Source organism: Juglans regia, chromosome 7 (assembly GCF_001411555.2).
Source record: "Juglans regia cultivar Chandler chromosome 7, Walnut 2.0, whole genome shotgun sequence".
NCBI classification, from domain to species: Eukaryota; Viridiplantae; Streptophyta; class Magnoliopsida; order Fagales; family Juglandaceae; genus Juglans; species Juglans regia.
In genome coordinates, this window is record NC_049907.1 from 5913026 (window position 1) to 5927787 (window position 14762).

General features: G+C 37.7%; 1 protein-coding gene across 2 annotated transcripts; it reads left to right on the forward strand.

Annotated features, from left to right (window-relative positions):
* Positions 1-3972: 3972 nt before the first annotated feature.
* LOC108985109 (tryptophan N-monooxygenase CYP79A68-like) lies at positions 3973-5932 on the forward strand. 2 transcript variants are annotated; one of them, XM_035692372.1, is made up of 3 exons: positions 3973-4797; positions 4882-4935; positions 5177-5932. In XM_035692372.1, exons 1-3 carry the CDS (start codon positions 3973-3975, stop codon positions 5828-5830), a joined length of 1533 nt encoding a protein of 510 aa, XP_035548265.1. In that variant the 3' UTR covers positions 5831-5932. The 2 variants fall into 2 exon arrangements, with proteins under 2 accessions (XP_035548265.1, XP_018812854.1); XM_018957309.2 differs by having other exon boundaries at positions 3973-4935.
* Positions 5933-14762: the final 8830 nt, after the last annotated feature.

Consider the following 14762-nt stretch of genomic DNA (forward strand, 5'->3'; position numbering starts at 1 on the left):
TCAAATTGCTTATCAAGGTCGGTAAGATCGAAAACTTCTAATCTAAGTAATTCCTTAATTGCTTGTTGAACCTACCACCTTAAATCCCATAAACCTATTTCCTAAAAACTATGGGGCCTCAAACCTTAGATGAACTTCTCATAAATCTAACCTTGAAATTCGTTGAACTTACAACCTCTTACCCCAAAGACTCATTTCATAAATTCTACGGAACCTAAAACCTCAATTATCCTAAGCAATTTAAAAACTATTCCCCTCCTTAGCAACAACTTGAGTTCCTACTCCCAAGAGTTCACCCAGACCATGATGTTCAAGCCTCGATATTAAACAAACCAATCACCAAGAGTTCAGGCCTATTACACCAAATGTTCAAGCCTAACAATGACATTCACAGTCGTACCATCTTCCTGCCAAAGCACAACTCTTAACCCGCCTTACAACTCCAAACAAAACAAAACAAAACAAAACAAAATAAAATAAAATAAAATTCCATAAATAAAATAACATACGGCAAAATGAATAAAACCAATGAAGTAGTTCACAATAAAATAATTAAAACGATAAAATAATCTACCATAAAATAAAACAAATAAAATAAAACGACATACAATAAAATAAATAAAACCAATAAAACCATACTCTAAATTAAATAATTTCAATTACAACTTTTAAAATTTCTGGTACCTCACCTAAGGGACATGTGGTTTTACCCAGAGCCGAACGGCTCTGATACCACCTGTGGCGCCCCCGACCCCCTATATAGGAGAACACGGGGATCGAGACGCCCAGATGATGACAACACGTTCACGCATCCCAACGAAAGTGCTAAGCGTGTGTACATGCAACAGTGTACAAAAACAATGCAGCGGATTAGTCAACTAAGTACCAGAATTTAAATAACATCTAAACATCAGTAGAGGTTTAAAAAGTAGTTATACAGTCATCCAAAAATAAAATATAATACAGTAAAATAAAATAAATAAGCAAGTGATCCCAGATCACTCCTCGGGCAGAGCCGTCTCCTCAGGCTCACCCTTATACTCCTCTGCATCAAAATCTGCGTTACCAAACATGGTACCGTAGGTAAGTATAAACCAAACAACCACGAGATAAAAATGCATTAATGCAACCAACATGCATGCATATGATGAAATATGCATTATGTCCAAAACATCACTTTCCCCGAAAATGAATATTTCCAACACACGTCAAAATCCCAGTTGGCCTAAAAATATCCATAACACATTTTCCCAGAAAATGGTCACACAATTTACAAAATCCAACACACGCTATTTTCCCAGAAAATAATCCATTTTATCGTATGCACCATGATCTCCCCTATGCATGGCCAAGCATCCTCTAAGCAACGAGCGACACCCAGTTCCGCGCCCAGTGCGTACATGGCCAAGCGTCCTCTAGTCCCCGCCAGCAGAGGGACCACGGAGTTCTTTGGAAAATACTTACAGCGCTATTTTAAAATTTCTGGAGGATCACGGAGGTGCAAGAAACGGCAACGCAACAATAAAACAGTGTCAAATGCACTGTGGCTGGGTCTCTAAGATCCACTTTTGAACGGATGCAAACGAAGACCCGAGATTGATAGGGTAAGACTTAGGAATGTCGGTGAAGCTAGTGGTGGTGAGGGCTGGCCGTGGGTGGCGGCGCAAATGGTGGTTGAAGACTAAAAGCTCAAAACGGAAATGGAGTTGGATGTGCTTCATTGGTGACGGATCGGAGGTGGGGTTGGGTCCAATGGGTTGCTAGGAGGTCGAGGATGATGTGGTGAAGAATTGGCGGCCAATGGTGGTGCGACAGCGGCGCAGCGGCGCAAAGAGTGCCGCGGCTTGAAGAGGCTCGTGGTGGTTAACGGTGGCACGAGGAGGGCTGGAAATGGAAGGGTGGGGTCGCCGTCCAGTGGGGGAGCTAGTGTGAGGGGCAGTGTCGATCACTGCCGACTCACGGACGGAGGGAGGGAGAGAGAGTGCGTTGCTTGCGGGAAGGAACCAGGGAAAAAGAAAAGAAAAGAAGAAAAGAAAAAGGAAGAAAAGAAAAGAGGAAAGAGAAAATGTAGGGAAAGAAATGAGGTCTAATTCTCATATCTTGGGTCACAAAAATGATCCAACGGAAACGATTTTAAAACAGCATGTGAAATAAAATTATTCAAAAAAGTGATTAAAATGAAAATAAATAATTAAACCCAACAATAAGTTAATTAATTTGAGAAGAAATTTAAACGCATAACAATAATTAATTAGAGAAAGCACTTCAAAAATAATTTTCGTAAACTAAAAATCATAAAAATAACCCAATTAAAAGTCCAATAATTTTAAAACAAAAGAATAATTTTTGAATCAATAAAAAATAATTCCCTCATTAAAAATACACTAAAATATAGGGTTTTACATGTTCGATTGAAAATTTTACGGGAATTACGTGATTATTTTATAGGTGAAGATTAATTTTTGTTCGGCATTGTTGAGGAAATTTTCAAAAGGCTAAGAAGTCCAGGTAAGCGGGGTTTCTATACTAGTCTTTGCATAAAAAGAAAGTGAAAACGAGGTTGATTTTTTTTTTAAATATGCATGTTTGTTTTGAAAGAAAAAATGTGAAACAATCTCAGTTATTTGTTTTGCATTTACTCATGAAATCTGTATAAGAATGAAGTAATTTTTGTCATGACTGGTGTAGATATGAGCTGATTTTAGCATTCTACTTTTGAACTGTGAAAAAGAGCGAATATGAGATCCAAAAAGTTTTCCTTTGATTAAATGAAGAAGTTTTGTTTCTGTTATTTGTGAATATGTGAAACGATCTAAAACACTTCAGTAATCTGTTTTGATATAATGTGTCATCTGAAAGCCTTGACATGAATTTCTGATTCTGTATTTGAATATGATCTGGTTCTGATGATGTTTTGTTCTGTTTCTGTTAAGGTCCTGTCACGGGTGTAATGATGGTTTATAACCCTACCACGGGGGTTAAACATGGTATACGGCCCAGCCACGGATATAATGGTAGTTTATAATCCTATTACGGGGGTTAAACATGGTATATGACCCAGCCACGGGTATAATGGTGGTTTATAACCCTACCACGGGAGTTAAACATGGTATACGGCCCCATCCACGAGTATAATAGTGGTTTATAACCCTACCACGGAGGTTAAGCATGGTATCTGTCCCGATGTGATGTTTTGATATGTTATGAGGATGATGTTTCAATTTGGATATGCCAAAAGATTTTCTTTTTGGAAAAAAGTTTGTTTTCTGAAAGTTTCGCTCTGATATTTTGTAACAAGTGTTTTGTTTCTGCAATGTAAAAGCAAATGTTTTGTTCTCCATTCTGAAAGAAAATGCTTTGTTCTGCATTCTAAATGTTATAAATGCTCATATTTACATACTAGTATATGTTTTCTGCTTACTGAGTTGTTGATAACTTACCCTTTATCTCCACAATATTTTTCAGATATTTGGATATTTTTAGCTGAGGATCATATTATGAAGTTTTGGGTGAGATGATTATAGAATGGTGGATTTAAGCATAGAGAGTTTCTATATGAGTATTGACGAAGTTTATTAAGAAATTTTATTGTGTTATGATAATTTAGCATTTTGGAAAATTGATTATATTGAAGAAATTAGTTTGAATCAAAATTCTTTATGATATTGGGGGTTTGGAGTTTTAAATTATATTATTGAAATATGAGTTTAAGTGATAAAAAGTAACTCTTTGATCCTTGCGGGACTGAAGCGTTACAATTACATAATGCTACAATAAAAGGAGTAAGAGTAAATACAATTGACTAACAGCCTAGACTTTCCTAGAATAGCTTGACAGTTTAATATGTAATCTCTTTTCTGATTTCCTGCAATCCTGATGTAATCTGTTTGCTGATTTCTTGCATTCCTTCTTTAATGCTTTCATTCCTTATATATGGTTCCTCAGAAAAAAATGTTGCTGATGCGTTTAACCATGATTCCTGCCTTTCCTACCATGCTCATTTTTCTTTTTCCTCTCATATTGATCAAGTGGAAATTCCATGGAAAAAGCTGCAAGCAAACTCCAGAGCAGCTTCCACCGGGCCCAACTCCGTGGCCAATAGTTGGAAACCTCCCAGAACTGTGGAGGAATAAGCCAGCATTTCGGTGGATAGATGGCCTTCTGGAATCACTCAATACGGAAATCGCTTGTATACGTCTAGGAGGTGTTCATGTTATTCCGGTAACTTCACCGGAACTTGCCCGGGAGTTCTTGAAAAAACACGATATCGTGTTTGCATCAAGACCTCTTTTTTTGTCGAGTAAATATGCTACTCGCGGCTTTAAGTCGATAGCTTTGGTGCCGTGGGGAGATCAATGGAAGAAGATGAAAAAATTGGTGGCTTCTGAGATAATTAACTCAAAAACAACTCGGTGGCTACTCAATAAAAGGACCGAAGAAGCTGATAATCTTGTTCGTTTCATTTATAATCAATGTAAGAATGCTGCGATTGACGGCCTTCCTGATGATCAGTCAATTAGTGGTTCAGTTGTGGACGTGAGACTTGTTGCACGTCATTACTGTGGAAATGTCATTAGGAAGATGATATTCAACAGAAGGTACTTTGGCAAAGGAAAGAAGGATGGAGGACCTGGAGTTGAGGAAGAACAACACATTGAATCACTTTTCACCATACTCGCCCATCTTAATGCATTTGCTTTATCGGATTACTTGCCATGCTTAACAGCACTAGATTTAGATGGTCATGGGAAGATTGTAAGTGAGGCTATGAAGATCGTTACGAGTTATGAAGATCCGGTCGTCGATGAGAGACTACGGCAATGGAGAGACGGGGAGAAGACCGAGGCCGAGGACTTGCTCGACGCTTTCATTTTGGCAAAGGATTCGAATGGGAAAGCAGCTTTTTCAGTGGAAGAGATCAAAGCTGAAATCACGGCAAGATAAAAATTAAATATTAATAATAATACCTAATACCATGCATGCATTTTAATATATAACATTGCAAAATATTTCACGTCTTTCACAAACCCTAGATAGTGTTTTTCTCTCCTATTCTAAATATCCTGATAACTAATATTAGTTTTGTAGAAAATATTTAAATTTAAATAAATGAAGTTTTCAATAATTAACATCTATTAATCACTTACTTGAATTGTTTTCAATCATGTGCGTGCAGGAACTGATGCTTGCAACAGTGGACAATCCTTCCAACTGCATAGAGTGGACACTAGCAGAAATGCTCAACCAACCGGAGCTCCTCCAAAAAGCTGTAGAAGAAATTGACAGGGTAGTGGGAAAGAAGAGATGGGTTGAAGAATCCGATATTCCACAGCTCAATTATGTCAAGGCTTGTGCAAGGGAAGGTTTCCGGCTTCACCCAGTTGCACCATTTAACCTCCCCCATGTCTCAATGCAAGACGCGACTGTGGCTGGCTATTTCATCCCGAAAGGAAGTCATGTCATCTTGAGCCGATATGGTCTCGGACGCAACCCTCGCGTTTGGAAAGAACCCTTGAGGTTCAAACCAGATCGACATCTGAAGAAGAAGGAGGATGGATCGTCGATGGCCGATGATCAGGAGGTGGAACTTGCAGAGCATGAGCTGCGCTTCATTTCGTTCAGTACGGGAAGGCGGGGTTGCATGGGCATCGCACTCGGCTCAGCCATTACTGTGATGCTTTTGGCAAGGCTTCTTCAAGGATTTTCATGGAGTTTGCCGCCAAACCAAGAGGAGATTGACCTCTCTGAGTCCATGGATGAACTTTTCATGGCCAAACCCTTACGTGCACATGCAAACCCGCGTCTGGCGGCTTCACTTTATCCCGCTTAATAATAATTATCTGGAAGAGTAGTTCTGTTTATGAGCCAGGGTAGAGAACAGTACGTCGTATACGTACCATTGACATGTCATTGGTATTGAAGTTGTGTTTTATACCCCGACTACAAATAGAATTCTTCTACTCAGAAGACTAATTCGATGCAGTACTTGAGACTTGAGATTTCAGTTGGAAAGTTGTATCCGTGCCTACAATATACTCTTGTGTTTGGCAAACAAGCGCTAATCATCAGTAATTTGCTGTACGTACGTATACGTCCTTGCAATGTATGCAGTAATCAATAAAAATATGTCTTATCAATATTTCACTTCATGTTTCGTGAGAAGACACGATCGAGAAACTGCATGTTGATCAATATGATCATTTGATTGAGTACTATTTATGATTTAGAGAAGTCCATGGATGATTGTTACAAGAAAAAAACACTAATTCGAAATCAGATATTTGCGATGAAGATGAGTTCATTTTTTTAGTTATGGTTAAAGCGAAAGTATATATAAAATCAAAAACATCAAAGAACCCCCCAAGTTAATGACTAAGCTGGAAGGTGAGGAATAAAGACACGACAACCACTTTCTTACAATTGATGACGGAATCAATGACTGGAAAATAAAAAATTGCATTCACTACAATAGAAACCCTCTTTAGGGTGGGATTTCGTCCCAAAGACATTAGGGATGAAAATTTTTTGTCCATAATTCCTCACAATAGGTATGTTGCGAAAGACAATCTGGGACGAGAAAAAAAATTTTGTCATAGAAAATATATTTTGGGATGAAATTTTCTTGACCCGTTCAAAATTCGTTCGAATGGGAAAAGTTTTTGGGAAGAAGTCATTTCATCCCTAACAAGCATTCGAACGACCAACTTTCATTCAAACATCGAATAATATTGTTCGAACTGTTATGATATGAGACTAGTATTCTAACACTTTAGTTACGTTCGAAAGGGATGTGAGGTCGTTTGAATATTGAAGACATGATTGTTCAAATAAAATTGACGTCCGTTCGAATGTCAAGACCATATATATAATGGCTCGAAGGTGTTCAGTTACTGTTCGAATAACAAAGTTTCTAATTCGAACGTTTGAGTAAATATTATAATCTTTCAAACGATGTGACGTAAATGTTTCGGATGTATAGCCTTTTCGTCGAACGTAATCGAGTAATGCTATTGCTGTTCGAATAGAAGTGATTAGATTTCGAATGCTTTTTTATACCTGTTCAGATGAGTCTTCGAAGTTGGATTTGATCCGTTCGAATATTGAACTTATGTGGTTCAAACAATTTCTATTACGGTTCGAACTTTATTTTGGTCAAAATATTTACATTTGAATAGAAGTCGCTTCGTCCGATTAAAAATTCAAATGGGATGACGACTTGTAGTTCTAACTGATATCGTAACCGTTCGAACATCCAATGTTAACACTATATCATTCGAATAACGATTAAGCTATTCTGAACAAAAAATGTTGTACGCGTTCAAACAAATGAAGTTCATTTTCAACAGTAGGCATAAAACAAGAAATTCAAACATAATATATAATCCAACAAAAATTTTCTCGCCAAAATGTTTTCGTTCAAACGAAATTTTTTTGGTTCCAACAACATCCAATACATCACGCCCAAACTATATACAATTCTCTCTCCAAAATGTCCATTCGAATTACAATTATATGTTTGAATAGAAATTTATATTAGTTCGAATGGTGTACCATCAGTTCAAATAGTAAATTTGTTTGGGGACATACATTTTCGTCCCAAATTCTTCCTGTAACACCCGGGCCAGCCAAACGACTTTACAAAAATTTTTGAGTTTTAGTTAAAATCATTTGAGATTACGAGTAAAATTTTTAGAAGAGAGTTTGAGCCTAAGATATTTTTGGCGGTGTATAATTTTTCTATAAGTTTGATAATTAGGTTTCAAAGTCCTTAATGGATCAAGTGGATGTTCATCAAAAAATTTATGGAATAATTATATTTATTTTAGGTTGATTAGAGATCCAAAACCTTGTGACTAAAAACTATGCAATAATCTCGTTAAGGGTCCAAGACGTGGTCCTAAGTATATATATTATTTTATTTTATATTTTTTATATTTTATATTTTTACTTTATGTTATGTTATGTTATTTTATTTTATCTTCTTTTTTTTTTTTTAGATGTATGAAACCGGTCCGTGAAATTGTTTTCCAGACACCATCGCTCAGTTTGTGTTCTTTTTCCTTTTTCATGCAGAGTTCCCATCCTCTCCTCTAGGTTTCTTATCTCCTTACTATTTATATATCTTATATATATGTGTTAAGCATCCTCAGCACTGCTGCCCACTCTTCATGCTTTCAGCCATTTAACTCATCTGAGCTTCCACCCCCAACCTCAGTACAGACCACAAAGCCCACCACTCAAGCCGTGCGCCACCCCCTTCTCCGTGTAAACACCACCCCTGTTGCACCCCCGAAAAACAGAGGACCAGCCAAGCCATCAAGTCGCCACTCACCGGACCCAGTCCACGCGGAACCTCAGCCACACGAAGCCGCCACCACACGTTGCACCGTAACACCTCTGCTTGGCCGCTTTTCCGCCACACGAAACCGAGAGCCACCCCCACCTCACGGAGAAGCTTCTGCTTCCTGCACCAAAAATAGGGCATTTACTGAACTACACCATAAACCACTGCAAAACCAGCACCTGTTTGCACCGAAAAACACCATAAAATCAACGGAAACCGCCGGTCGTGACATCCCCGTCACCTTGCGCAGATTGGTGAGCCCAGACCCTCCGCCATATGCGTTTCCTCTCGGTTGCTCTCACTTTCTCATCTCGCAGTCTCCGAGCTCTCTCTACCTCTCTCGTGCGCTTTCGCCGCCCAGCATAGGTGGCCTCGCCACTGCATGCCCTCTTCGGCGCCCAGCAGAACCACCATAGTCCCTGCAGCCCAGCCGTCGTGCCTTGCCCCTCCACGTGCAGCTCGGTTTTAGCCGTAAGCCAGCACTCCACTTCCTTTTGTTTTTCGTGTTGCTGACTTAAAAGGGTAGTGTGTGTGTTTATATATATATATATATATGTGGGTAAGTCTGTAACGTAATAGGATAGATGTTATTACCGTTATACCCCTTTGATCATGTTTCAAACAAAGTACTACAGAAACTATTGCATAGTCGGTCTAATAAATAGAAAATTTCGTTGTTACCTTTGAGATTTCAAGTTACATTATTGTGTTTTAAAAGTTTGATATGTATTTTGTAAAGTCTAAATTTTCCATATTTACCAAAATGATCTTGGTAAGTTTAATTTATTTTGAGTAAAGCCTCTTTCGAAAGCAATTGATAATGTTATAATTTTATTATGATATAGTTGTTAAATAAATTTTATGTATAACTTAAAAAGAAATTTTTGGCATAATTATGTTATGTAGTATTAAATCTGATAGTTTGATTCTTCATTAGTAAATAAGTTAGAGTTAATACCTCAATCACTCGGAGCCCCCCCACAGCCAGGCCAACGTGTCGTTCTCCGCCGAACTCAGTCCACGCACACGGAACGACAACCACACAAAGACCACCCCTCAAGCCGTGCACTACCACCCTCTCCGTGTAAACTTTACCTAGGTTGCACCACCGAAAGGCAGAGCACTAGCCAGCCAACGGGTGGCCACTTTCCCCCGGACCTAGCCCACGCGGAAGCTCAGCCCCGTAGCCTCCATTACAAGCTCTGAAAATCCTCTGTTTTAGTTGTCTAAAACAGAGTAGCGTCCAAGCTGCTGCAGTCACGCTCCATCGAGAGCTCCACCGCGCTGTGCCCCACAGAAACTGCCGGCAAGGACCTTCCATCACCCCGGTCCGCCGCACGCTGCCTCAGTTTTCCCTCGGTAAGCTCGCGCCACTTCCTGTTGAGAGTCCTTCCCTTTCGGTCTCTCTCTCGTTCTCTCACCGTCCCACTTTCTCTCTTGGTTTCAGCTCTCTCTCCCTCCCTTTCCGTACTACGCCGTCGAAGGCATCACCACGACCTCAGCCCAGCTTCCGTCGCACGTCCACAGTGCCACTGTCTCGGTCTTAGTTGGTGAGCTTCTATCGCCACTCCCGTTTGAGCCTCGAGTGTTTATTGTTGTTAGTTATTGTTAGTTATTTAAAAGGAAGCAGATGGTATTTATGTATATATTTATATTGGGTTCATTTATGTATATATTTATATTTCGGTGAGCCCAGTAGAATGAAGGTGTTTTCGTCTTTATTTTCTTACCCCTTAAAATATGACTCCAGACTTATTGGTTCGGATTTTTAGTTTAAAGAGTTTATATTATGTACTTTGAGTTTGAAATTGTGAGTATATTACGTGGGTTGTAGAGAATGTTTTGTTTTATTTGGACATCGACGTGTGGTTTATTTTGTTAAGTTGGTATTTTCTTAGAGATTGATATTTTTATCGAAAAAATAATTATTAAGTAAATACTGATGAAATTTTTGGGATAATTAGTAAGTGCAAAATCTTACTGTTGAACCCTGTTAAAAGAATTTTTTTTATTTAAACAAAAGTATGATTATCTATTTATAATGATTTCGATATAGTTATGTTAATTTAGTTTTATAAATTATAGTAAGTTCTCAATAGTGAATAAGTCATAATTTAATGTTTTAGTCGAAGTCATTGTGTTGGATATTAGTGAGTTAGAAAATGATGTTGGTGTTTAGGAATAATGAGAATTTTGGGTGTGAGGAATTGAAAATGGATTATTTTAGAAGTTGTAGGCTTGAATATCGAAATACGAGATTGATTGTAAATTTATGGAAATTTACGTGATTATTTTATAGGTGACGATTAACTATTGTTCGACACTTTCGAGGAAATTTTTTCGAAAAGCTAAGAAGCCCAGGTAAGCGGGGTCTCTATACTAGATTTGCATAAAAATAAAATGGACTGAGGTTGATTTTTGAAAATATGCATATTGTTATGGAAAGAGATTTAAACTACCTCAGTTATTTGTTCAGCATTACTCATGAGATTCTGTTTATGAATAAAATATTTTCTGGCATGACTGGTGTAGACATGAGCTATTTTGCATTTTGTTTCTGAACTGTGTAAAAGAGAGCGAATACGAAAGTTTGTGCATAAAATTATGTTTTGTGATTTCTGAAAATTCTATTCTGTTCTGAAGATATTCTGTACTCTGATATGATGTGATTTCTGAAAACTCTGTTCTGTTCTGAAGATGTTCTGTATTCTGATATGATGTAATTTCTAAAAAATTTTGGCATGACATTCTGAATCGGAATGTGGTTTGTGGATGGTGACCTATTTGACCTACCACGGGTGCTAATAGTGGCTTCTATTTGGGTTGGTACCAACTGTTCTGTTTCTGGTGCACCCACTTTGGAAACAAAGTGGTTTTCTGGTGGTCTTTCCTGTGTGCACACTCAGGGCTCCGAGAATAAATAAGGGGAAGATTCACATTCTGTTTCTGCTCGGTTAGCTACCGGGGTTTGCACAACCCTACCACGAGGGTTAAACATGGCCTCTGATGCGATATGATGCTCTGGTACGATGGTGGTCAGTTATGCTATGCCAAAAGAATTTGAATAAGAATATTTTTGAAATTTCGCTCTGATATTTTTATAACATGTTCTGACTCTGTATTCTGAAAATAAAAAGTGTTTTGTTCTGCATTATGAAATCTGTAAATGCTCATGTTTGCATACTAGTATATGTTCTCTGCTTACTGAGTTGCTGATAACTCACCCCTATCTCCATAATATGTTTCAGATAATTTTGATGCAACAGCTGGAAATCAGGAATAGGGAATACTTGCAAATTTTGTGGATCATAGAAAACTATGTACCCTAGGGTACAATGACTTTTGGAGAGTCTTTTGGTAGCGTTGATATTTTATGTGGCTTTGGTATGTTGAGTATTGGATATTTTTAGTCTTTGTAGAAAAGTTTATCTATATCAATGAGACACCACTGATGTGCCCTTATGTAGGAACATGGATATTTATGTTGAACAAATAGGTTAATATGTTATGGAGATTCTGGTTTATTTTAAAAGTATTATTTGGAAATGACTTTTAGGTGATATGAGTCAACTCTTCGGACCCTCGGGGATGAGGCGTTACACTTCCGTTCGAACGTTAAGTATCTTGTTCAAATGATAATCGGATTGCTGGGACGAACGCAGAATTTCGTCCCTAAAAGTGACATTTTGGGAAGAAAAAAATTTTGTCTCAAATTTTTTTCGTCCTAAAAGATCAATTTTTGTTGTTGTGATTGCATGATCTAAATAGCTATAATATATATTACTCTTTTTAATTAGAGATCAATAGATTTCGAAATAGCTATTTTGAATATGATTTGATTATGATAAACGACGTTCAAGAATGTTCTTAAAAAAATCAATTCAAATAAAAGACAGAAACATCAAGAGATCAACTATTTAGTTGTAGTTGTGGTGCCTTTTCTCCATCTAGAAAACTTCAAATATTGCATTCTCTCTAAAAAAATCCCAAATAAACTATACCTTATTTCCTCCGCCAAGGGAATGGCCTCCTTTCGTTTTCACCTTATTTCCTTATTTCTTTTCTCTTTCCACACTAGGTTAAAAATTACTAAATTTGGGTAGAGATCAAGTCTTGCACCTAAGAGCCATAGGTTTCTCTTGTAGTTTGTAAAGCATGCTTGCATTTAATGCAAGCAAAAAAGAAAAAAAAGTTTTCTTCTTCACAAGATAGGAAAACATTGATTTCATTTATCCCACTATGTTTTCGCTTTCTCTAACCAAAAACTTTGTAACTGGGGATATCGTTCTCTTCTGCAAACATTTTAGGCAAACAAATTGCAGTGCACCACCAACAAACATCGCCTCCAGCTGTGGCACCATAGTTCATATAACTAACAGTAAAAAGCGATCATTTAAGATGGTGCCTTCTATGAGGAGAATGGATGGGGGCCAATGTTTTAGTCACAACTAGATTTATTTTTCACTTTTTAGTGCATTTGTTTTTTTTTTAAAAAAGGTTGTATTGCATTTATTGTAATGGGGTGTTTGTTGGGGAATCCCACCCACTTCTCATATATCTTGATCTATTTATGTTAATGAAATACTTGCTTGATTAGATAGAAAAAAAGGGAAGACAATCTACTTTACGTACAATAAACCTCCGAATTAATGTTTTATTAATGTATTTGTGTCTTAAATAAGTTGGCAAGAGATATTTTAACAAAATATCAACTCTTTAAACAGAACATGCCTAGCTTTTGACAACTAAATAATTCCAATATGATATTAATGAGATAAGTATATATTATCCCTTATGGCCTTATTCAAATAATAAACAATAAATTAACTCCTAGCAAACAATTAAAACACCGTAAGAATCAATTATCACAAGCTACATATGTGATAATGTAAATTCATTGCAAATGTAGTTTTTTTTAATTTCACATAATTATTTTTCATTTAAAGTAGAGCTATAAAATGGGTGGTGAGTATATTGTTACACAATTCTTAATACCGGTTATTTGTGTTGAGCCTTTCACCTTCTAGTGCCTCCAACATAAATGAGCCCTACATAATAAGGATCGGCCTTTATTAAGCCCATAGGCCCATTTGAGGAATGAGATCCAAAAGTAAAAGGGATTCGCCAGTTCATGAGACTTGCGTGCCAAATGAGGGAAAAACCACACACCAGAAAATGAGGGAAAAACCAGAAAATGACCAATTCAAGGAAGCTTAAATGCTGATGACCACACACCAGAAAATGAGGGAAAAACCAAACCAAAAAGAGGGAGTTACCAAGTCGAGGCAACAAACCCTATTGATCGAGGTACACGCCCGAAGAACTTAAGCTGATATCTCATGGGAGCATAGAAAAATTTTATTAACTTAGGTATTGGAGCAGTCCCTCGCTAAAGTCCGAGCCAATTTTCTTTCCTTGTTTGTAGGTTAAGCGAATTATAAGGAAGCCCTATGAAACACGCTCTCAACAATTGGTGTTGTATATGGGATACATAGAGTTCAACGTGTCTTTCACATGCTTACAACAACACGCACTCAAGTAACTTGTGATCAGGATACAACCACTACAAATAGACAAATGAACCATGGGATGGAGAGGAGATTTGCAGAAATGGAGGAAAGATGGAGGAAGATGGCCTTCGAGATGGAGACTCTACAAAAGGAAAACGTGGCTCTGAGACGTAGAGACTTGGGTACTGGAGGAGATGCAGCTTCGAACCAAGAGCATTATAGAAAAATAATGAGCCACGAGGAGGAAAATAGAAAGATACATTACAACCTAAGTGACCTCATAGAAAAATACGAGGAAATGACTAGGAAGGTATCTTCATCCATTGATAACGTACTTAGTAGCATAGATCCACCTTATAGCCCGACAATCATGGTAGTCTCACTCCCACAAAAATTCAAGGTCTCGCAGATTTAACTATATAATGGGTCTAAAGATCTCGTAGAACATCTGGAAATGTTTAAGGCACTCATGACGCTCCTTGGGTTTTCAGGAGAAATTGCATGTGGGACCTTCCCCTTGACCCTCAAAGGAATAGCTAGAGGGTGGTTCCGAAATTTTCAGCGAGGCTCAATTGGCAACTTTAAAGAACTGGGAAGACAATTTTTGACTCAATTCATGTTAGCAGACGAATGAGGTGGTTGGCCGCTCCTAACTATGAAGCAGCAGGAAGAAGAAAGTTTGAAATCATATCTCACAAGATTCAACAAAGCACATATGACTGCGGATGACCAAGATGAGAAGACAACATTCTCGACACTTCTAGGAGGAGTTTGGCCTAGGAGCCTTTCTATGGCTGAATTGGCAAGGAGAATATCTATTGTGACGCCCTGAAAAAATATTTAGATTGAAAGAATATCTTATTAATTTTGGATTATGGGCCTAATAAGAAACATAGGAATGTTATGGA